This window comes from Parus major, chromosome 2 (genome assembly GCF_001522545.3).
Source record: "Parus major isolate Abel chromosome 2, Parus_major1.1, whole genome shotgun sequence".
Taxonomy (NCBI): Eukaryota; Metazoa; Chordata; class Aves; order Passeriformes; family Paridae; genus Parus; species Parus major.
Window position 1 is genome coordinate 5,992,275 of NC_031769.1, and position 24,322 is coordinate 6,016,596.

The 24,322-nt window shown below is 42.0% G+C and overlaps 1 protein-coding gene across 3 annotated transcripts in view; it reads right to left on the reverse strand.

Annotated features, from left to right (window-relative positions):
- PRKAG2 (protein kinase AMP-activated non-catalytic subunit gamma 2) overlaps positions 1 to 24,322 on the reverse strand; it is a 209,367-nt gene that overhangs the window by 101,178 nt on the left and 83,867 nt on the right. Inside the window, exon 1 of one of the 3 annotated variants that reach the window (XM_015653523.3) lies at positions 5,293 to 5,619. The exons of the other annotated variants lie outside the window; for them this stretch is intronic. Within the exon in view, the coding sequence (XP_015509009.1) occupies positions 5,293 to 5,398 (106 nt within the window). The 5' untranslated portion in view covers positions 5,399 to 5,619. Of the gene's footprint in view, positions 1 to 5,292; positions 5,620 to 24,322 lie in introns of those variants that run through there. 3 annotated transcript variants of the gene reach the window in all.

A 24,322-nucleotide genomic window follows, 5' to 3' on the forward strand; every position in this document is an offset into this window, starting at 1 on the left:
CCTCCCAGATGGGAGATCTCCCTGCCCAAAAACCTGCACAGTTTGAAAAGCAGCCAATCAAAAGGGAGGCTTGGCCCTGCTGCTCTCACCATGTTGTTGACAATATCATGTCAGTGCTGAATAATTCAGTCATTTGTAGTAATACAGATATTTTTGACCAGATTTTGTGATGAGACACACAGAGCTGCCTGGAGCAGGGCTAGGAGGAAGAGTCAGTGGGCAGATTCATTTGCAGCACTGATCTGGAAATTTGTGCCTTGAGAACACACTGTATTTTTACATGTCTAACTTGCCCTTCAGGCAAAAATAACTTCTTTGAAAATAAATTACTCAGAGAATTTGCATTCTTGGACAACTCATCATGAGGTCAGAGTCTACATCTTCTTTAAGCCTGCAAGAGCTGCAGAAGCAGGATGCTGCACATTGTTCAATGCATTTCCATTTCAGTTTTCACCAAATCAGTGGAGGTCTTATGGGGTTTATTACTGTCTGAATTTACAGGTGCCTGCTTGAAAACACCTTTCTGTTTCTAGTGCTTCATGCCCAGAGTCCTTTCCCCCCATTCAGAATGCCTCAAAGCTGTGCACAAAGCCAGGTTGTGCCAGAAAGCACCAGGACAGTGACTATAAGGAAGCAGAAAATGGCAAATTAAAAAGTCTCAAAGGTTTAATCAGGCTTGTCGCTGATTTTCTCCTTCCCAACAACCAGCTACAGAAATTTCACAGCTTCCAGGTCTTGATGCACTCTGTAGTACAAGATTAATCAGTACTGATCAACCAGGACTGCACATCTTCTAAAATCACTGTCAGCTCAACAGAGCATGAAAACCAGTAGAGAAAATCATTAACAAACCAAAGTTGTCTCAGTCTCTCAAACCTAGTCTCTGATGATGGTGGTTTTAAGCTGCTTTACTGGAACAACAGGATTTTGCTCTTTCAGTTCATTTATGGCAGCACTGGAACATGCTTTTCTTCACTCTCATTTGTTTCTCCATAATTTTTTTCACTATGATTTCTCCTCCACTTCCTCATAACAAAAACATCCCACCAGAATAAGAAAAATAAGTATCTCTGATCCCCCCACAAACAGCATCACCCACTTTGGGGTGAAGCACTGGGTGAGCTGCAGCTCTCCAGGCTGGAAAAGAAGGAGATAAAGTCCTGTTTCTTTTTTGCAATTGCTTCTCCGTCATGTCTTCTATGTTTCATGTTTTTTCACCCTGCACTTCTCCTATGTTTTCTGTGCCTGTTCTCAGGCTTGTGCCAATGGACGCTGATGAGAGCCAGGCTGAATTATCCCCTGGGTTTTCATTTACACTCGGAGGGGCTGTGAAACACCAACTCTTTGGTTTGGTGTCAGTCCCTGACATGGACAGCTGTATGAGCTGGTCACATCCCATGGCACATTACCTGCACATGGTCATCATGGATCAGTCACCACATCCCCATTATTGGGAAGGAAGAACATAATTTCTCTACTTGACACACAATCCATACTCACACCCAGCCCCCGGGGTCTGGGAAGGACCATGGCACGAGACGGAAGAAGGCCCCTTGAGTTTTTGACTGAGAGGGGAAGTCATTTTCCTTTAGGTTGAGTGCGTAGGGACACCCCACAGCACCTCCCAGATGCACTCTAGAGCCTCAGCAGCCCTCCATTCCATGGTGGTTACAGAGACATGAGACAAAACATGCACTGAGCAAGTTATGGAGCGGCTCTGGGACCGCCCGATTCATGCGGGGCTGAAGCATCTTTGCACTTGTGTTCATTGGGGTCTGAGACATCCAGCAAGCTCTCTCCAATTTAGTCCCAATATGCACCTAATTATAACAACTGACAGGGAAATTATCCTCAAGAGTGCCATTGAGGTGGGACAGGACAGAAGCTGAGGGGCAGCACTGAGGTTTGCTTAGAGCCCCTTGGACCTGGCTTGTTGGGGCTCAGCTTTGGCACCTGATCATTAAAAGTCACCTGACTAAAGTAACAAACCCCAAGAGAAGGAGCATGGGCAAGGAGAAGCTCCTGGGAAATTCTATGCAGCTAAAAGACTCCAAAGCAAGCGTTTTGAGGCTAAATGCCTGGCACGAGGCAGCCCTCACAGCAGCCACATGTGCTGCAGAGCATTTCCTTTGCTGGGCATGACTTGGGTAGGGAAAAAACTCTTTAAATATTACTCCTTTTGCATATGTCACTCAGTTCTTTGTGGAATACATGGTGTTGTTTAAAGGGCAGAGCAATTAGCCTCTCTGGGGTCACAAATTTTTCCCCTTCAGAAATGCCACAGAGCCTATCCATTTACAATACATCAAGCTGCTGCCAGGAGGAGAAACCGCCAGAACCCCGCACAGCAACTGCAAGAGGAAGGAGGAAACGATGCAGCAGTGATCTAGAGGCTGGAGAAAGTTCAGGTAACGCCTGTTCTCAGCCCTGCCAAAATCCTACTGCATAAATCAGCTTCCCTGCTGTTTGGTGGACAGCTCAAGCTTTGAGGTGTCCCTGTTGGCTGCTCCTCTCCCAGAGCAAACTGCGGGATCTCTGCCTTCACTCCTGCTCTCGTTTGCTCCTGGTACTCATTTGTGTTTTTCTCCTTTCCCTCTTTGTGTGTTCTCCCCTTCTGTTTGCATTCATGTCTCCCCTTGCTGTGCACTTGGAATAAAAGGACTATAAAGTTCCAAACCTAGGGAATTACAGAGATGCCCATCCTTAGCAATGCCACTCTTTATTTCTCCACCAGCTTGCAACTTCTGCACCAGTGCAGAGGAGAGAAGGGGTTTAGCTCAACTGATACACAGAAGAATGGTACTACTTTATAATTTTAGTTGGAGTGGCCTGATGCCATCTAGCCCTGGGAAGCCAAGAAGCTGCCATGTCCCAATCCTATTTACAAGAACTGGAGGATTCTTCCATAAAACATATGCAGAAGTGGCAAAGAAAAATCAGAAATTCCAAATTCAACCAGTCCAGATATTAGATTACCCCTTTTGGGTAAATATCAGGGGATATTTTCTTCTTTCCTTTTCCACCCCTTTTCTGAATACAATCCATGCTCATTTAGCAACAGGGAGGCTGCTGCCACTCATTTCTCATCTGATGGTAGATGACAACCAAATGGGATGTGCTGGTGTGTGATCAACCCTGAGAAGCCACCAAGCCTGGCTGCTACCAGCGCTCCTGCACACACTAATACTGATCATAAAACCTGCTGAGTGCCAACAGTTCCCTTGAAAGCTGCTCAGAAAGTGTTTATTGAGGCCTAATAACTACAAGATACAGATTAAATGTAGCAAATAATGCAAAGCTTTCGTTTTGACACTTCCCTGCATTTAATTAAGGCCATTGGGGTGGGGGGATGAGGGGAAGGCATTTGCAAGTATGCTAACCTGTTCCCTGAAAAGAACCCGGACTCTGTTGGGATGGCAGAGGCAATCCCCACAGCAGGGCATCCAAAGAAGGCAATAACTCAGACACATCCCATTTGATTTTTCCCTTGTGACTTGGTGGTTCTCTGTTGATGATGGAAGTGCAGGGAGCTGACCAGGTCACACTCTTACAAGAACAGCATCTGAAAAATCTGTGAAATGTGTGAAAGCTGTGCAGAAAACTCTGCCTGGTGCTCACTGTGTATCACTGGAGTGGGCTACAAAGCTGGAATAATACAAATGAGGGAAAGAAGGAGCAAGTATTTTGGCACTGCTGGAATTATACTTCCAATTTTTTTTATATAACTTTGTCACAAACAGTACAGTTCATACAGTCAGATTTTTTGGTGCAGAACAAATTATTTTCTCCATGGAGTGAGCTGAGGACAGGGTTTAGAGTTAGAGGAAGCAGACATGCAACACTATGTTTAGTGCTTCCAGCAGTGAATCCTTTTGCAGATACTGGCTATTTCCCTCTGCTGATGAAACCACAATAAGACAGTGAATTAGTGGTTCAAAGTGCCATTCAACATTCAATCAACAAATAGCACACGTTTCCATCTATTCTACATGAGAATTTGGCACATTCAATTAGAAATTTGGGAAGGAATTTTATGTCTTTAGGATAAATATTCCCCTTCTTGTTGTATAAACCCTGTGACCTGTCTTTGTGCATATTACTGACACTGTGAAATGCCAAAGACCTGGGTAATTTCTCATTCAAATCACCTTGACCTTCCTACCACTCCCACAAAAAACCTCAGGTGGGTTTAGGAAAACAGAACAAGACACAGCAAACAGTTTTAGATTTAAGATCACTTAACTGTACACAACAGGAAGAAAAGGAGAAGCGTTTGCAAGGATTACAACTTAAAAATTACACAACCAATCACTAAATAAATTCGAAAACATTAAATAGAAAACCAGGCCCCTGGGCAGCCACCCATCCAACAGCTGTAATTTTTCATCACTAAATGTACATGTATGTCTCCACACTGTCCATTTGGTCCAACACTACTACTTTCATCATTCTGCTAGATTGGACACAGTGACTCCTGATCAATAGAGAGGAGAAGAGTCTTTGTACATGTCAGCCTCTCTAAACTGAGCCTTATCCAGCTGAGTCAGTGTAACATCAGTTTTAACTCTCTTAGTCACAGAACAGAATTTCTCAGTAACTCTCATGGTCTTCAGAGAAACAGCTACCATTAGCCCATATAGGAAATGCATTAAAACTGGTATTTCTCCATTATTAAGACAAAACAGCCAGATCCTGTTGAAAAATCCCCTTTCTCCTGACCAGCTGATCCCTGTGTGACCACAGATACTCCCTGACACACACACCTCAGCACCTGTATTGGAGCTAATACTCAGTGACCAGGAAATCTTTTGATTAAGAGAGAATGGTCCCTAATTGCAACTCAAACACAATTGTACTGATAACTGCAGTATCAGAAAGATGTTTTTAAATGCATTAGTTATGACACTGATAAGAACTTTTTCTCTACTTAAAATTCATGTTTCAATAGATACTATTAGACTTAACTTAGAACTCAATTATTATTGTTCAATTAAAGTGGCATCAGGCAACAGCCCCTTCTGAATGCCATAGCATTTACTGTAAAGTTTCCTGTACCACCACTCTTTTCCTAAAGGTTATGGCTGATGTGGGTTACAGATGTCAGCTCAGATTTTCATCTCTGGCACAAAACAACTCCAAAACACCCTCCACTTAACAAATGCACAATTCAGTCTGTGAAACTGGGGAGCACAACCTTGTTGCTCAATTATTCACTATCACCCTCTCCCAAAGAACAGTGAACATTATTCACTAACACCATCTCCCTCCTTTCTGGATGCAGAGGGTCCTTACCAGACAGGCCCTGGGGGTCGGAGTGGCGCCTTTCCAAGATTTTGCATCTCTCCTTTCTCTTCTTGCTCCCTCTGAAGCTGCCAAAACGCTTCATGAGCTGCAACATGCACTCGCGTGGCGGCAGCTGTCGCTCATGCCCGGCGTTGGACAAAAGAAAAGCAGCACGAGGGGCAAGGTGAGGTGTTGCTTATACCAAAAGCCCAGTTGTGAGAAAATAAATTTCCAGAAAGACAGTGTGGCTGCAAAAGAAGTCCAGCTGGCCAGCAGCTCAGCTCTGAGGTGCCTGGCTGTTGTCTTTGTGGAGAGCTGTCCTGCAGCAGGCTGCCGACCCTTGCTCGCCAGGCGCTTCCAGCCTTAATTCCGGCATACGGTAACTGCCCTGCAAGTCTGTGTGGACACGGGGAGAAGTTCAAAGTCTGCCCAGTTTGCAGCTATAGAGCTCTTATACATCAGCTGTCAGAAGCCACGGAGACCAAAACAACATTTCCCAGTGGATCAGCTCATGTGGAAAAGGTCAGGAGCCGCCTGATAAGCTCCCTTGTTTAAAAAAATACTGCCTGTGTGAAGGAGCCACCAGCCCTCTTGAAGGGAACTGTCATGTGCAGCTTGGCATGATGACTCTTTCAACAGGCTGTAAAAGGAAAGCACCCCTGGACAGACAATTCCTGGCAGCAGTGTCCCAGGCACACTGGCACCATGATGTGACATCACCCAACTATTTTGATTCACGTGTCCTGAGTCCTGGGAGTGACAGGAGAGCCCAGCTGACTGTCCATGAGCTCTGGAACGTCCAGCCCTCCACAGCTAATGACTGATGGATTCATGGGATCGAGCTCCTGCCAATTCATAAAAAGAAGGCTGATACCTTCTGGAAACTGTAGCTGGAGTGACGGGCTGGAGCTTCTCTGTGACGTGCCCTCCCCGTGCTGCACATATCCCTGTGCTCAGTGTAGATTGCTCTGTTCAAATTTGCTTTCTGCAAAGCAGAAGGCACCAGCACAGCTGTTTGTAACACAGCAAAACCCACCTCGTGGTCCTTTCAATGAGACAAACATGCATGAGGCTGTTGCCCATCCCAATCAGTCAGGCTGTGTGATGATGTTCAGCTCTGAGTCTGTACATTTAGAGCTGTTTATTTTAGGAAGGGATTGATCATTGTGGGCTGGATCTTGAGCAGCTGGAAAGGGGTGGAAGCGTGATCCAAGGCATGGTCAAACCATCGTAACCAGCCTTCCTAAGATTATAGTAAATTCTCAGTTAAATCAAAAGCTTTTTTAAAAGTTTCAGAGAATCAGCCTTTCCTCTGGATACCACTATATTGTGAGGCTCAGCTCTTTCAGAAATCAAACCCTATATGAGTAATGAGTCTTATCTTTTTTTTTATTCCTATGAAGAATTAATGGTTATTTAATCTTTTTCCTCTACGAAGAAACATGATTTTTTCCTTGTGCCCATGATTGCTTCTGGGACTTAATATCATTAGGAAGGAAAAAAAACCCAGCCATGAATACTGCAGAAAAGGCCTTTATCTACACAGATTCCTTGCAAGCTCTGTTTTTTCAGAAAGATGCACTCATGCAAGGATGTCTTGGGCCTTCAGAGACCCCAAGAATATGTGCAAAGGTGACAGCAAGTTCCTTCATCATCCTCAGCTACCAGAGGCTCCCCCAAGTCTGCCCTGTAGAGAATGTGGAAGAAGACAGTACAGAGGACACCCTTGTTCTTTCACCTAGCAACAGAACGATCAAATTATTACCAAGGCACTTAATTACCTTCCACACAAGGCTCTGAAGTGATATCCAAGTGAGGCATGATGATAATTAACGTGAAGCTGTTCTCAGACTTTCCCCTTCTGACTAGTTCTCCCACTTTCTTTCACCCTCATCTCTGGCCCTGTTTCAGCTCTGCAAGTGAACATCCCGCTGCTTTTAACCAAATAACAATCCTTGACATAAAATCTCCTGTCAGCACAGTGTGTTTACAAAGCCCCCTCTCCAGCCCCTCCACTGAGACTCACTGTTCACCCAGTGCAGAGGAGAAGCAAATGGAGCAATGAGTTGACGAATTAGCAGGGGAAAATGTCTGTGTTATTAAATATTTGGTTTAATGTAGCTGTAAGAAGTCTTAAGCTCTGCACACCTCATCTGGCTTTGTGTGATCACATTTACCTCTGCAACTTCATCTGCACCGTCCCCTCCCTTCACTGTGGCACGATCATGGCAGCACAACTGAGACATCAGCTGCAGTGGGACAAACTCTGGCTCTCCCCACAAGCACATTTCATGTGCTGATTCTCAACCTACTTCCATAAGTACTTCTCATTTGCAAACCAGCTCCCCAAATCCAAAGCTGGATTCTTCTTGCTGCAAACTGAGCCCAGTCATTCTTCTCTTATCATGCACATGGAGAACAGTGTTCATTTCTGATCCAGAGTCATCCCTGGCATATTTGATAACAGTTATTTAGTTCCCTTTCCAGTCTTTACTTGGCCAAAATCACAAGAAGTGTTGCCTACACCCCCAATGCAGTTTGATCCTCAAGCTCCCCCAGTTTCAGGAAAGCATCCCTCATTCTGCAGTGGCCAAAGGATTGCTAAGAATGACTTTATGTCATCAGAAAGCAAAAAATTTAAATCCCTTTTTAATGAGATAAGAATTGCTATCACTTCAGCATGGAAACAGCCCCCTTTTTGACAGAAACCAAGGATAAATAGTCGCTGATGACCTTTTCAAGCAGGGCCATTGCACCAGGAGGGCTCATTTCCCCTTATTAAGAGAAGCAGCAAGACTCTAATGTTTCTACACAGAGCTACTAGAAAATGAAACAACACTGTTTAACAACTGACTTTCAGAGTAATTTGTTAAAAAAGCACTAAGTGTTTTGAGTATAATCAGTCTGTCTCCCACAGCTAATGGTCTAGCCCGTACTTGCACATTTACACCAGGTACTACATCTTCTTAATGATTCCAGTGCAAGGATCTTGTAAAACTAATAATAAAAAGCTGTGCTTCAAAGTGTTCCTTTGGGGCCATCTATGTTCTGGAGATTGAAAACACAAATCCTTTCCATCCCTTCCAAAGAACCATGAAATGGACTCTTGTCAAGCTACATTAAAGTCTTCCAAATTACTTATCCCATATTATGGTTTTTCAGCTGCATAAGGATAACACCGTGCCCCTCCAAAAATCCTGTACAAACTCACTCTGAGAGATACCAAGCAATGGGCAGCTTAATAAAATTATTTTTGGGGAAGGAACAAACAAACACTGGTGTTTATGTGTGAAACACTTCTCTAGCTCCACTGTGTCTGCAAAGCTCCCCAGACCTCAGCCCAAAAACCCCCCTCCCTGGCTGGGCTCCCTCTTTTTGATGCTTTTTGCTTTAAGTTCTCCATCTCTCAGGATAAAAGCACCTACCCCCCAGTGATTTGCCATGACTCTTCAGGCACAAACATACAGAAATCAAGTATTTTTTGTCTTGATGTGAAGATTTATTCTGTGAGGTAGAATTGAAGGTGAGTGTTCAGATTTGGTCACCAGACAGAAAATAAGGAAGATGCCATCACACCAAACAAGTGCAGCCACCAGATGTCAGAGCTTTGAAACACAAACTGATTCATTCATCTCATGGAGGTGTAAATGCTGTGCCATGGCAAAAATACTCTAAATACTGATATTTCAAACCATTTCTTCAGTTGCCTTTTTAACAGGATCTTGAACCTGACATAAAAATGCAGCAACAATAGAGGGCAAGCAATGGGGACCAGTTAGTGCTATCTAATTTATTCTGATGTGAAAATGGAAAAAAACAATGTTTTCCTCCTCAAAATTTAAGAGCTCATTTAGCTCAAAACAGGAAGGCTGAGAGGAATAGGTACCCCCTTAGTGACAATTACTGTTTGAACTGGCTGCTGACTGCACATCAGCAAAACCAAGTATTTCCCTTTCCTCATTGCTGAGAATTTCCTTGTTCAAAATGCCCTCTGTTTTTGTCATTGCTAAGAGAAGAAAGTTCAGATCCACACTCAGAAAGCTAAAGCATGAGTTATGCTTGCATTTCTACATGGATCATGTTTCTCATCCATGTTGTCCTAAAAGTTTTCCCTAAATTGGATTCTTTTTTTCTAATTTTCCTTTTTTAAACTCTACATAAATGTTGGCAAAATGAAGCATTTTCTAATGCTGTCATTGGTGCTGGCACATGCTTACACCTCTTGCAACACCAGACTGATCTTAACTGCTACCATATTTCATATAAATAGAAAATGTGGAAAATATTTCAAAATAACATGCAAATAAATATGTAAAAGAGATTTTTCCTCCAAAAAAAATAATAAATAAATCCACTCAAGTCCAGGTGATGCAATGCACAATAACAAAAAGCCTGTTTAGCCTGAACACCATTTGCAGGCTGGTTGAACAGAACATATAGCCCAGGTTTTCAAAGAGAAACACAAAGTACCACTTTCTCCATCTGGTCCAAGCCCAGCTCACACCCCATAAAAGACCTGCAAGTTTATGACTCCAAGCTGGGCTCAATTACTTCCCATAATCATAACCAAGTATTTCCCTGTAATGAGTTTTCATCCCCCTTTTTTAAATATTATTTCATGCTGCTTTCACTACACATTAAGAAAGATTTCAATCTCTGAAAAATCTGTCAGAAAAATCTAAAAGTTTAATTTCACTTCTTACTAGCAGTCCCCTAAGGTGCACACTATATTCCCCAGAACTCTTGGTAAATTACTTATAAATTACATCCTGGCGTCTTTGTGATGTTTTCCTATCCTACCTTTCCAGAGCATGTAACACAAACCAGCAGGAATAGGAGTAACAGCGATGGTAGTGTTGGCATATTGGTGATTTCTGATAAAAAATACACTATTTCAGACCCAGAGCATCTATCCCAGGAGAGCAATAAAGGACTGATGACTATGATCCCATCCAGATGGTAATTTTATCATTTCTCCACATCTTTCTGATAAACTTGGTGCATATGTTTCCAGCAGTCACTTCTTCAGCAATTTCAAATCTTATTGTGGAAAATGGAGCTGTTTTTAAATGCATCACAATCTGGCTATGCTCAAAACACCAAAACAGTATTCAATCCAGGAAGTACAAGATGTCTGGTGACAACACCACTTCTAAAATTTAGTAAGTTCTCAGCTAAAGAAAAACATATCAGCAGTAACTTAAAAAAACCCAAAAAACCCAAACCAAAACAACAGAGACAATAAGTTCCTTAGAAGCATTTTCCACTTGGGCTTTTCTCATCTCTTCTTGCTTCTCTTTCTTCTAGCTTCTGTCAAGTCTTTCAAATATATTGATCCACAAAACCTTGAGAAGGAGATGGGATTCACTGGAACATCACAAATCTCCTTTTTGTTCTCTTCTTATCTTCCTTTCTTTACTGTTTCTTCAGCTCTCATGAATTCAAACAGATTAAATTACATGAAAGTTAAAATGGGTATTGTAGGACTGAACAAAATACCACCTTCAGTTTCAGTTAAAGTCTTAAAGCCAGCACTGAAAGGAGCACAAAGGGAATGTCAGCAAATTAATTAGTTATTGAGATTGCTAAAAAAAAAAGTGATATGTTAGGGATGGCCAGTACCTGAAAAGTGAAATTCATACAACTATCCAAATACTGAACTCCCATGAAACATAAGAGACTAAAAAATCAGAGCATTACAATTCTACAGAAACACAGGCCTGTGCTGATTCTGTTTTCAGAGATTTATTTGGAGAGAAGAGAAAAACTCACTGAATTAGCAACTGTTGGCACCAGTGCTCAGCTGTCCTTGCATGTCAACCCTGCACAAACCAGTCACCCCAAAATGACCCATGGCTCTCCCACAGTGGGTCAAATAAAGGCATATATGCTATATCTATATATCTTATATACATAAAATCAGAGACAGTGGCCAGCAGCATCCTATTAGACCTGTGTGTCTAGATTTCTGCGTGAGACAACACAGAAATGCTGACTGAAGAGAAAATTGAGCCACACCTTGAAAAGCTAAATATAGAATATAAATATAAAAGATAATGCTTGAGAAGCCTTCCCCATTCCTGGCTCCAGCAGTTTCACCAATGACTCTCCCATTCTTCACTGATTAAAAATGGACCTCATAGTTCAGCTGCAAGGGAGCAGCAACTTCCAGAGGAATGAAACATTCCATATGAGTCTGAAGGGCAAAGGAGCATTTGTGTGCATCTCCTGCTCTTTGTTGCTGTGATGGTGCAGAATAACCTGAAACCTACATTGAGGTCACTTCTTGGTGTTTATATAAATGTTATTTTGGCACTGAAAGCAGGGTCTTGTAGCAGTGAGCTGAATTGCTCATCAAATCAAGCTCAAAGCTCACAAAATCCCAAGGACTAGCCAGGGTATCCATGGGAAGGACTTCAACTAATTATACAGCCACTGCCAGTCTGGTTACATCAATGGCCAAGGACACTGCACAGGACTCCATCCTGATGAACCAAACACAGGAGTGGTGCCAAGAGGGAAAATTCCTACAGGATCACCCAACTCTGCATTCTTAATACAAGTGGAATTTCTCCAGCAAGGGCAATACAATAGAAAGGGAGGAATCCTCTGTATGAAGACAGGGACTGCACTGAAAGCCCCTGTACAGTCCTTTTTCAATTGCAGAAAACACTTTCCTCTGTTCAAGTCATCCCTAGCAAAATACAGTAGGCTTTCAGGTCTTTAAAAAAACAATACAAGGGATTAAAAAAAAAACAACAAACCTGCACAAAAAACCCCAAAAACCCCCTAAACAACAAAAAATATCAAACAAAACCATACAAAAAAAGTCCACAAAAGCTCCCCAAGATCTATCTACATTTTCTACCTTTACTTTTCCTACAAATTAATAATTCAAAAGCATCATTAGTTGGAAGCAAAGGAATAAAGCCAAGTGCCTTGCATGCTTTAATGTCATAATAACTGAACAACTGGAAAATCACTTCTGTTAACTTCCCAAGACAAACACTTTAGGAACCACCACCATCTCATATATATATATAGAGAGAGAGAAATAGAGAGGAAGCTTACTAGGATTAGTTTTCCAAATATGCCAGAAGAGATGGCAATATAGAGGAGAAAATACACATTTTCACACACATGAGGTCTGGAAGAGAAAATCTTTCTGGTTTCTTTTTCCAGGTTTTATTGTTGTTGTTGTTGTTGTTGTTTGTTTTAAAGGAGTTTGTTTTATATTTTTTGCACTCAGATCACACCAAGCAATTTTTATAGCAAAAGAAACTTCACTGACTTTTTAAAGAGAGATGAAAACACTGTGAGAAGGACAGACCCTGCAGCATTTTTGGGGTGGTAGAGAGGCACTTTAACAATCTTCAAAGGTACAGAAAGGACAAAGAAAGAGACAGTAGACATATATGAGAAAGCCGGATTGTTTTACTGTTGACAGTGATCTAGAAACTAAAGTATTTCAAATTTATTGATGATTCTACAGCAATTTGTGTAACTGGCAGACAGATGACTTGGAAAAAGGACCCACAGGATCCAGCTAAAAAGCTGCTGTGACTGTGGGAGCCACAATCCTAGGATTCAAAGCATAGTGTGGAACAGCTTGGATGGTAAAAAGTTCCCTGTTCATTCATTGTACGAGTGAAAACACCAAGCACTGTAAAGTTCAGAGTTGTTATTTTTAGGATTGTGTGAAAAATCTCAGTGAGTTGGCTGGGACCAATGCAGACATGAACTAGAGAAAGCTTTGAGTCTTTATGCCTCGAGATGACAGAAGGGCTGGAAACCTGGGAGTTACAAGGCAGCAAGAGAATATTCCTGGAAAATCCAACCCTGCACACATAATACCTGGCAGGAGAAAAAATAGTCTGAAACTTTTCACAACAGCTAATGATAAAGGAAGAGACTGAAAAGGCTGTCAGCTGTGTCCTTGGGGATCTGCTTGGAAGCCAGAGACAGAGTGAGAAAGGGGCAACACCACTGTCACTCCTTACACAACACTTCCTCGGTCATTTATATTTTAGTATCCCCTTATGAATCAAAGGATGTGCTCAGGCACATCCCAGCTGACACTTAATTTGCAGCCAGCATCTTTCCCTGTTCACTTCCTCAAAACATATTGAGCCTCAGATTGAGAGAATTCTGGAATAATGGAATCTCTTTTAGTGGTGACTTAGCAATAGATTGGATCAAGCACAATACTATTTGTACCTTGTCAAGTAATTTTAAAATTATCTAAAATACTACCACAGATGACCAGGATTTGTTGTAGAGAGCCATCAGGTGCTCAGATCTTGTCAAGGTTCATGCAGTGACTTTGGTGCTTAAAGTAGACAGCAGTCTACCCAGTGGCTCTCATGTCACTAATCCTTAAATTCCACATCAAGAAACAAAGCACAAATTTAGTGTTATGGTCACAGAGCTCTGGATATATCCAGAAGCAGAGACTCTTGAATTTCTTGGTCTGCCTGAAAAGTCTCCTGCATCCTTAGTCCCTCACTCAGGTACCTCTGTCCTCAGGGGGACATTTCTAACACAGGCCTAGGAACCTTCTCCCACCTGGTGCAATTCTGGCTCTCAGAGTCAAGGTTGCCTAAAACAGCCTGTAAAAACCTACCCATGTTCCAGGCTGAACACTTTTGTTATTATTAAATATTTGTGGAAAAAACCCCCTCCATCATCACCTGGCAGCTGGCAATAAAGCCTGGCAAATCTGACACTCAGCTCATTTGCAAGCACGTCACTAAAGCAAAAAATATTAAAATCTCTGTGCTAACAGACACAAACAGAAATTACTGCTCCAAGCCACATATTCCTTTAAACTAGGTAGGTTGTTTCCAGTCATAATAAAATACTTTAAGGGCAGAGGAGGGGAGGAAGAAACACTGAAATAGGACTGAGTATGGCATTAATAGACTTTGGTTTTATTCTAAACTCTACTATCAGGCAACTGCACAACCAGAGGAACAAAACTCTGCTATCAGGCAACTGCACAACATCATCTTTGTGAGGGCTTCAGATGAAAATCTGTTTTCAGATGCTACTGCACTGCTAGAGTCTCATGCTTAGACTGATCCCTTTTCTACTCCTATTAACCAGAAAGTTAATTAAAAATCTAAAAGAAAATAAAGACCCACAACAGATGAAGTAGGTTTTTATGGTGACCACAAGTTTCTGGCTTTCCTCCCTGTTTATTTGCTGCCTATATCCATTACAGCCTACGCGTTCAAAGGCAAACAGCAAAATTCCTGTGTCTTCAGGAATTTCTCAGAGAGGAAAAAGTGCAGGGTGGAAAGCACCAGCCCTCAACCCAAGAGACCAAACTTCCACTGGCCTCAGTAGCAAAACTCAGGCTCACTGCCAGCACAACTGAGCTTCTCAAGATGTCTTTAAATTAATTTCCGAGTGGGTTTTTTCCTGCACGTGTTAAAAGATGTGACACCAGCTCCTGTGCCAAGCACAGCGCTGACTAGGAAGGTCCTGCTGATCTTTGAATCAGAGCCCTCAACACCACCAGCCTAAATCAGCCCTTCAAATTCCCCCTGCACTCTTCAGTCCTCCCTATTTACAGACACCTGCTACAAAATTCACACTCTTAAACTACATTAATTAATGAAACTTCACAAAACATGGTGAATGTCCACTCAGGGTCATGGACAAAGATCTGGGGAAACTGGAAGCAGAGGGAGATGCTCCTGTCCCAGTCTTCACCCTCCCACCTTGCACAGACCTGCCACATCACAGCCTGCACATATCTGGCGTGGGAGGGAATGTGTGGAGGACCAGCAGAACCCAAAGGACTTTCTGCAGCTTAGCAGCTCCCAGGGCATCTCCTCCTAACAAGCTTAGCTACTTAGCCAGCAGTGAGCTGAACATCATGTCAGCAGCAAGTTTTTACTGGGTTTTTGTGGTACCCCCCTTCATGACCGTGAAGCTTTGTGTCTCTTCACAACCTTTCCTTGGTTGCCATCACCAGGCACTTCCTGAGGTGACAGATGGTTTTGCTGTCTGCTGCAAAGGCACAAAACATGCAGCCATGCCTGAGGAGCGCTTGGTGATCCCTGAGTTGGTCCATGGTGAAGAATGAACCTGTCTCTTCAACTGTTTTAACTGCTCAGCTCCAAGTTCCACTGTGTTAACATTGCCAGCACAAAACCATTTGCACTTCTCTGAGGACATGGCAAACCAGTGTTCTTTCTTTACAGCACTGTGCCCACCCATCCCAACTTAACCCTTTAAGGCTGCAAATCAAGGGCTTGTTTCCCTCCTATATTAGTATTATTAGCATATTAATGAAGTTCTTAACCTCATTTACCTGCTTGGCTTTTGCACCATGCAAAAAGAACAAAGGAAGAAGAGCTGAAGGCTTCCTTAGCACAGCAAAGGGCTCCTCTAATCCTGCAGCCTTCAGTGAGGTGGCAGGCATTGCTTATAAACAGCTCAATTGAACACGATTCCTTCCCCAATGCACAGCAAGTATCTGTGTCCAAGGCAGAGGATAAGAAACTTTAGGGAAACAAAGTGCCAGGTTTAGAGAGAAACACAAGTTCCTAGCCATGAATTCATCACAGGATTTTTCCCTCGGAATTTTTGCAAGATGTGCATGTGCTGTGTGCTGCTCAGCCTCACATCTGCTGGATGGACAAGAAAGTACTTTCTAAGAATTTCAGTGATGTCAGGCATTTTCTTTTTTTAATATGACCATAAAGTGGCAAAAGCTGTCAGTGGCACTGGCAGTAGCTTAAAAAAAAATGTTGACGTTGCCTGGATACTGAGTCCTGTTCCAGCCTTGGATTTGCCTGCGTGTCTGCATTTGACAGAAGTAACTCCTTGGAATTTTAGGTTTTCTTTAATATTTTGATATCCATGCAAATATCTCTCCTTATTCAGATCCTTCCTTCTCTCTCCTCCCCCACTTTTAGGCTTTGTAAAATGCAAACTAATTCCCCAACCATAGTAAAGCCACAAATAAGAAGCCGTAAAAAATTTTTTTCTAGCCTTTTTTTTTTTCCTCCAGGTTAATCTTTTCAGTTATATAAACACTTATAAAATAGCATGGAAAAAGTATATGAGAATCTGTCTATGTGATTAAGCCTTTACTCCTTCTTTCCCAGTGACAGTATTTTATGCCTTGCATTTGCCACAGCTGAGATTTGCTCAGCTGTCTCTCTGTGACCTCCAAAGCTGAAGGCAGCAGGATTTAACATTGCTTTTCATGGAGTGCTTACAGTAAATCACTACCGGTGGGTATCCATGGAGTCTTGGGAAAAAAGAGCATTATTAATACCTGCTAATTTTTTGTTACAGTGGATGGATTCCAGGTTTTCACTGATGGCAAAAATCCAGCTACTCCAACGGGAAGTGAATTTTCCCCAGTCTTTCCATTTATTGCTGTTCTGCTCCCAATCTGATTTGTGCTTTAGTGTCTGAAGAAAAGAGTTCTGGATGCCATTTAATGAAGTACTATAGCATTTTATTATCCTTTATGGTATAGAATTTGGAAGGACTTTAGAGAGCTTCATGCAGAAACAGAAACAGGACCAAAGTGCATATACAAAATAGAGCACTAAACTCCTCTTCCTGGCAGCTAGATGATAGAGAAGTAAATCCACTGAAGGCAATTTTTCCAGTCTGGTCCCTGACATGGTTGCCAAGTGAGGAACGGTGCACAGTTATCCCGGTGTCCCACAGCAGCAGATTTCAGCACCCTGTTGGGTTATTTTCCAAAGGAAATGATGTGTTGTTCAGATGCTTTCTTTAGTGTCACTTGTTTTATTTACCTAATAATGTAATAGGATTTGAATAAGCAAGCAGATCTTTCAACAATGATACCCCAAACACCAGGTCCCCATTCCTGCAGAGCCCTTCTGCACTGGGGAATGACTCAGTTTAGCCATGCTCATGCAAAGGGCATACTCTCCTTCCTCTTCCAGTTCCTCATAAGAAAAAAAAAAGTCCATATATTTTAACATTAAACATCATGACTGCATCATCTGAAAAGGGTAAATAAAGTTTGATTGCAACAAGAACAGGTACCACAATCTCATAACTCTTCCCAGCTGATGTCAAGCACAAAGCAGTGTGAACACATGAGGTTCATCTATTCAATGTAATTCTCATTTTCCTCTCGTTACAGTGGTAGCAGATGTGAGATTTTGGGCACTGTCAACTTCAACAGCTCTGTGGACAGGAGAAGACACTTTCCTGTTGCAGCACTCCAAATCCTAAAATTTAAGCACTGGCAAAAAATGTACTCAGAAAAACTTGATGTTGACAAAAAACAGATGGAAACCTAGAAGCAGAAGCAAGCCCTGAAAAATATGTCTCTTCTTCTCAGCTTTAAAACTGGAATGGACAAAATGATAGGCATTTCCTCTCATAGCAATGAGAGGAAAGAAAGGTGGAGATGCCTCAACAGGCTCATTTTGTGGTGATGCCTTTTGCTGTTGCTTTCTCCAAGTCTGATGTTGCTGGAACCATCAGAGCACTTGGAAGTGTTTGAAGATGCAAAAGTCAGTGCATGGAGGCAGTGCCAGGACGCTCCCACTGAACACACACTTGTGCACAAGAAAAGCCTTCTCCCACTGCACACCTCTTCTGAAATACAGAATGCAATAAAGGAGTGAAAATGATGGTGTGAGTCCTGATAATCACACTCTCCAATTCTTTATTCCAAGCACAGGTGAGATTCACAGCCCAGCCCAGGGCAGCTGGATCCTCTCTTGTCTCTCTTGACTAAACCAGAGCCAAATATGGCTAAAATCATTGCTGTAGGTCCATGCTCTCCTGGCATTCCCCCTTCCTGAGTTGTGGCTGGGCTCTCCAGGGAAGCAGCTGCATGCACTGGATATAAGTTTCCCATTCTGCAGCACAGATTTTTTACACATTCTGCTTTGTAAGCTCCTCCACTGACAAAGTTCACTGTCTCCATATCCCAGCTTTCCAGAGGGGCTGTAGGGACTTCCTGTGATAGCCACAGTGGCTTCCAGCTGCTCCAAACAAAGCTCCAGACACTGCCTCAAAGCTCATCCCAAATTGATGGGTGACTTTAACAGCAGCATGACTTCTGGCCAGCCCTCAGCAGCTGCTGAGTTGACTTTAATGCCATTTAATTGCAGTGACATGTCTTTAATAACAAAACCCATGCCAAGAAACTATGGCTGGAACAAGAGCTGACCTAAGGCCAGTTTCCAAAGGGTTTTCAATCCCCTCTGCTCTAACTTGTGGCTTCCTGGATGCTGCACAACCTCTCCTGGGTCACTGAGGAGACTGCAGCCACCCACAGCTTCTCCAGCCACTGGCACAGCCACACATAATGAGGAGCCTCACCCCAAATGTCACCCTCTGAAAAAGCCACGTGCTCCTCCAGCACCATTCTCTGAGGGTGGGAACAATCCCAAGGTAGCCACCAATCTTGTCTGGTGGGGCTTTCTCCCTTAAAAAATATCTGAGATTCAACTCTCTTCCTCACCCCTGAATTCAGTGGTTAAATAAAAAAGCAACACATCAGCATGGGGCAGAAGCCCTTGATGACATCTCCCTTGCACAGAAGCTCCACACAACCCCCCCATACAACCCAAAAATCAGGACAGCCTTATCTTTCAGGATTTATCTGACAGCACAGATATGTGTGCCTATTGCTACATGGAGAAGTTCCATATAACACACAGAAATACGACATGTTATTTCTTATTTGCATTTTCATATTCTAGTATTTTTTACACATTCTTCACTCCAGTGGCCTGGATAATATCAAAGCATAAGTCCTCCACTTAAACAAACTTCAAGGGAATGTAGCCCAGCACAAAGGAACCTCAAAGGCATGGCTATTTATTATATGCATCAATGAAATTGAGAAAAATGCTAAATCTCAGCTTCTTTTTTGGTCTTTGTTTCTACAACAAACAGGGAAAAAGAAAAATGTTCTTAACATCTGCAACAATGCCCAAATCTGTCACTCCACAGCTGTGCCTTGGACAATTTCTCTAAATTTAGAACATCTGTCCCTACCTATTTTCCCTTGCCACTAGTAAGAATTTGTTGATAATCCACCTATTTTTCTGCAGACTGGGCTTCTGATCCAACAAAGTCTAGACAGCTGTACAAATGGGTTTGCATTAATCCCCTCCATTTGTTTGAAAGATTTCTGTGAACACCAGCAAACATACGAGATGTCAGATCAGCAGTACTCCTCATTACTTACTATTTATCCCTTTGATTGCATTAGAAGTAAGAGTTTTCCTCTGGCTTTTAAGGACAAAACCCAACACATAGTTTACCATGTAGGAAACTATTATTTATTGTTCACCACCTTCACAGAGGGGATGAACAAATATTGCTGAAGTTATCCAAAATGTTTTTGGGTTTTCTTGCTGGATTTTTTCTGTTGTTGTTTGGTTTGGCTTGGTTCTAGTTTTTTGTCTGTTTTGGTTTTTGTTTGTTTTAATTTGTTTTTTGTTTGGTTGGTTTTTTTGAGTTTTGTTTTGTTTTAAGGAGATTTTTGCTTTTTTCTTCAGATCAACTGATTTAGATGGATCAGCGAGGATTTACTACTAATTTCAGGCATCCACATTTGGAAATTGTTCCACTGGGTTCAGAGCCCAATCATCAAATCTTTACCTGTGTCACTGAAAAAGTCAGACATAGTAAATCCAATGAATTTAACTGCACACAACAGAGCAAAATTTATCTTCACAGAGGTAGAAACACGTTTTAAACAGCTTTGCTGCAAGAGGCAATACTTCTAAAAGATTAAAAAACCCAGCTAACTGCTCATTCATTTTTGAGGTTCACACTCCTGAACAAGTTTAGGCTGGTGCTGCATTGCTGAGGACTACTTTGCCAAAACCCCATTTCCATTACCTAGGTACTTGTTTCAGCTGCCACTGGTGCTTCTTGTCTTTCAGAAATCCTTCAAGATGCACTGAACATGGCCAAACTCACCCCTTCTCTACCACATACTAAAGAGGCAGCACTAACAGAGATGCTAAACACAGAATAAATCACTCAGGCACTATTTGCCATCTGTAGCTACTCTTGATCCTGTATTAAGCATTAACTCACGTGAAATTCTTTCACCTTCCCTCCAGAAAGTCTTGACCTTTGTGGAGTTTAGATGTGCATGGACCTCTATTTTGCATGGATTAAAGCCAGTTTTGGCCTCTGGATGCTCAGTGCTCTGGGGCATGTCAGTGTGAAAGAGGAATTGAAGCAAAGGCTTTACTGCAAACAGCATCATCCTGTTGGAGCTGCAGCTCAGGTTGCCAAGTGCAGTTCTCTCACCATTAAACAGCTTCATGGAAAGACTGTGAACATGAAGAGCTATGGAAACCTTATACTGAGGTTAAACAAACAAATCTGACACCAGACCTTCTGCCCAGGTCAGGCAGGCAATAAAGCAGATACTTTCACAGTGACCTTGAAATGAAATGATCTGTACTCACAAATAACAGTGTTGGTTGAAGAATATTTGATTAATGGCTTACCTCCACATATGTTCCCCAGCCAAAAATTAATTGCATTAAGGTCCATGCATTTATCAACACAATTAAATGTCTACGTTGATATGGAGTGTCATATCCTGACCTGAGGGCAATGTCAAACTCTCCTGGGATAAGGGGAGGAGAAGCTGATTTCCTGAACAACTGCTGAAATTACAGACTGGAGTGAGGGATTCTTTTAGTCCCTGATGTTTTAATTGGTTTTGAAGTGGGGAAAAAAAAAAAAAAAAAGCAACAAAACAGCAGCAAGTGTAGTCAAAGGTTCTTAGCTCAAACCCTAAAGCATTTCCAGGCAGGCAAGGCAATCCAGGCTCCCCACAGGAGAGGGAGAAGCAGGGGGATGCCCACAGGAGGGCACCTATGTTTCACAAGGCTCTAGGAGCTGCCAGGGAGGTGCAGTCCGGGCTGGCACAGTGTGGCACTGTCTGGCACAGCCGCTCCCACGCTCCTGTCACCGCAGTGCCGTGTCACACACCCACACAGAGCTCCCAACCCTGCACTCACTCACATTTGGGGCTCAGAGAGCCGTAAACAGCAGGAGATGCTGCAAGAAGCAAACTACAAAGCAAGCCACCACAGCTGCCAACCAATAAAGTGTGCTTACAGGAAACCCAAGGCAAGCTTCAGAATAATTTAACTGAAGAACTGAGGTGCTTTGATGGTTGATCATCAAAAGCTCTGAGTACTTGTTTCACTTATCAACTACACACATTAATATTTTCATCATCTAAGACTAGAACTTTTTTTAAGATACAGAAGAATGTTCAAATACTCTGCAAAAGAAAAGGGCATAACAGAAAGTTTATATAGAAAAATATCCTAAACAACAACAAATCAAAACCTAACAGTCCAAAACCTTTTTTGTTTTTTTTGTTTAAAACTAAAATAAGATAACTTATTTCTTCTTATTTAAAACTGAATTTCATTAATACTTGGTGCCCTCTCTAGAACCAGTCTTTCCTGGTGGAAGGGTGGTTAAGTCTACTGATCCCTCTTAGAGATCCCAGGCATAGGAACCTTTGTAAGCTCTCTGCTGGCTTTAGGTTTGTTATTTAGCAGTCATCACTGCTGGTTTTAGGACTGTCATAAATCAGCTAATTTCTGACATTTGGATCTTTCAGCAGTGCTCTGTAGATACACTGGTTTAGCTGTTCAGCAGAATAACAAATTCTAATACCCAAGCATACCAAAGCAGAAGCACTGTGTGAGAATATCAATTACAGATTATTGCCAGAGATGGATAATCAGAGATGACTCTACTGCCTAAAATCTTCCCTTCAGAAAGTTTTCTACTCAGGGTATTACTCTCAAAATGACATTCACTACAACATTTTTGCTTACTCCAGCTTTGCACTGTACCCCCACAAATCCTCATCTCCCTGCCCACCTTTTGCACTTTTTTTGTAGAGCATCCACACACACCCACTTAGCAGTACAAACCACTTCATACAACACTGGCACAGCACAGAGAGGGCAAATCACAAAACGGTGCAAAATCTGGGGAGCATGGACCTCTGGCTAACATTCATGTGAGTGTCTGTGAGTAACAAAATACTTTTATAAGCCTGAATTGGATCCTTTGCACAGTGCTGCCCTTCATTCAGTACATCCCACACTGTGCCAGGGAAGCTTGTCAGAAGTTTTGATGGATTTTCAAACAAATTTATTGAAAGGTTCAAATGGATGGGAACCGTTCATAGATCACTGTCCAAAAATTAGACCCAAGACCTGTTTTCTGACATGAGTAGAAGACTTTGCCTGTCATTTTAAATTAAGAACATGACTTCGAGCCTTCCAACTTATGTGTTTATTCTTCTACTCACAATAAACCCCAAATCAATTAACTCACTGGGCTAGAAAATCCTGGACTAATTAATTTTAAAAAGTGGCATCTCTGTTCTCCTTGGCTTTGACAAAGGAAACATGAGCTCACTTTGGTCAAAGAGAAAGCAGCATGGAAAGATTCAGCTGCACTACACACATCCAGGAGAACAGGAATTAGATCAGTGACATAGGTTGGAATTACACCATTTCCATAGCAGTTTCAACTCTGTCAAACTGCAAGGACAAAAGACTTCTTCCTAGATATCCTAATTGACACTGATATTTATTTGACTTACTATGGGCAATGGGGGAAAATTCCTAAACCTGGCACCATACAGAGCTTTATACTTTTTAGTCTGCTTTTCCACATTTCCTTCTCCCAGTAACAACCAACCTGCTTCTAAGTTTGCTGTACAGATCAAATGGGCTAATGACAACTCCACTGTCAGATGATCACTACACGACTTGAAGGTGTTCCAGCCCCTGAGCAGATCCAAAGAGATGATCCAGGCTCTCCTTGCCCAGTTTGTGACTGCTGGAAGTGAGGAGTTGCTAAAGCAGCTGCTGGAAGCTCATGTGATGGTTTATACCAGCTCAGATGTGACAATGCAGTGATTCCTGCCTGTGGTTACTTCCCACACAAATGGGAACGTTACCTTTGCCTGGCTTTATGGTCAACAGGAAAATGTAGATGTGAAAACAGGAAACAAATCTAGGAAAGCTTGCAGGCAAGTAGAAGAGTCTGTGTGAAGTCTTTAAAACCCTGTCAGTCAAATCAGTGGTTATCAGCAGGACTCTCCTTCAAGATGTTTTCACGGCCCCAAAGGCTGAAAAAAGCCAAGGCTCATTTCCACAAAGCCCATAAATTGAGACATGATAGTGATCAGCTCCTTGCCCTTTTGACTCTCACAATGCACAGAGATTTACCATCATTTTTATAGAGCTTATTTTACTTTTAAAATCAGATCAAGCCCAGTCATAACTCACTCACCCAAGAAGGGCTACATAGGAGCTGGCCTGAGCCTGGGATTTAACCCACTCTACTACACACACTATTCCTTAATCCAATAATTTTTCTGCCTTGTGATCTTTCATTACATATTTTTCCAAATCATAAAACCAATTGAGTCAACATTTATCATTTATTCAGTCCATTTTTGAGGTATTTTCCAACCACTTTATATAAGAAGCTGAAATCCCATAATATCTCTAAAACTCGGATTCATACCTTAAGTCATTATTACTCCTCTAGGCTCCAGCCACATAGCAAAAAACCTTAGATACATAATACTTTTTCAGTGGAATTATGACAAGTATTGACTTAGAATCAGTAAAAGCAATGTACTTCTAAATGTGTGAACAAACCTGCTAAAATAAATAGGATTTCTCCTGCACTTATAAACAAATACTTGCTTAGGGGCCAAATTCTGAAATGATTGATGAAAATGGACACATAAATATAGTTGAAAGTCTGCTCCTACATATATTCTCAGATTTGTAAAACACAGATAATTAAATATAAACAGCCCATGACCACCAAAAGTTCCACCACAATTTATTTCCAAATTATTTCCTGTAATCATAGACAGCTTAAGACAGCAAAGCACTCTCTTTAGCTTGACTATTGCTTACATTGCTGCCTGTGTGGAAAAGTCACCTGCACCTCGGGAATGCCCTTCAGAGAGGTTTTTTATCAAAAGACACAAAGA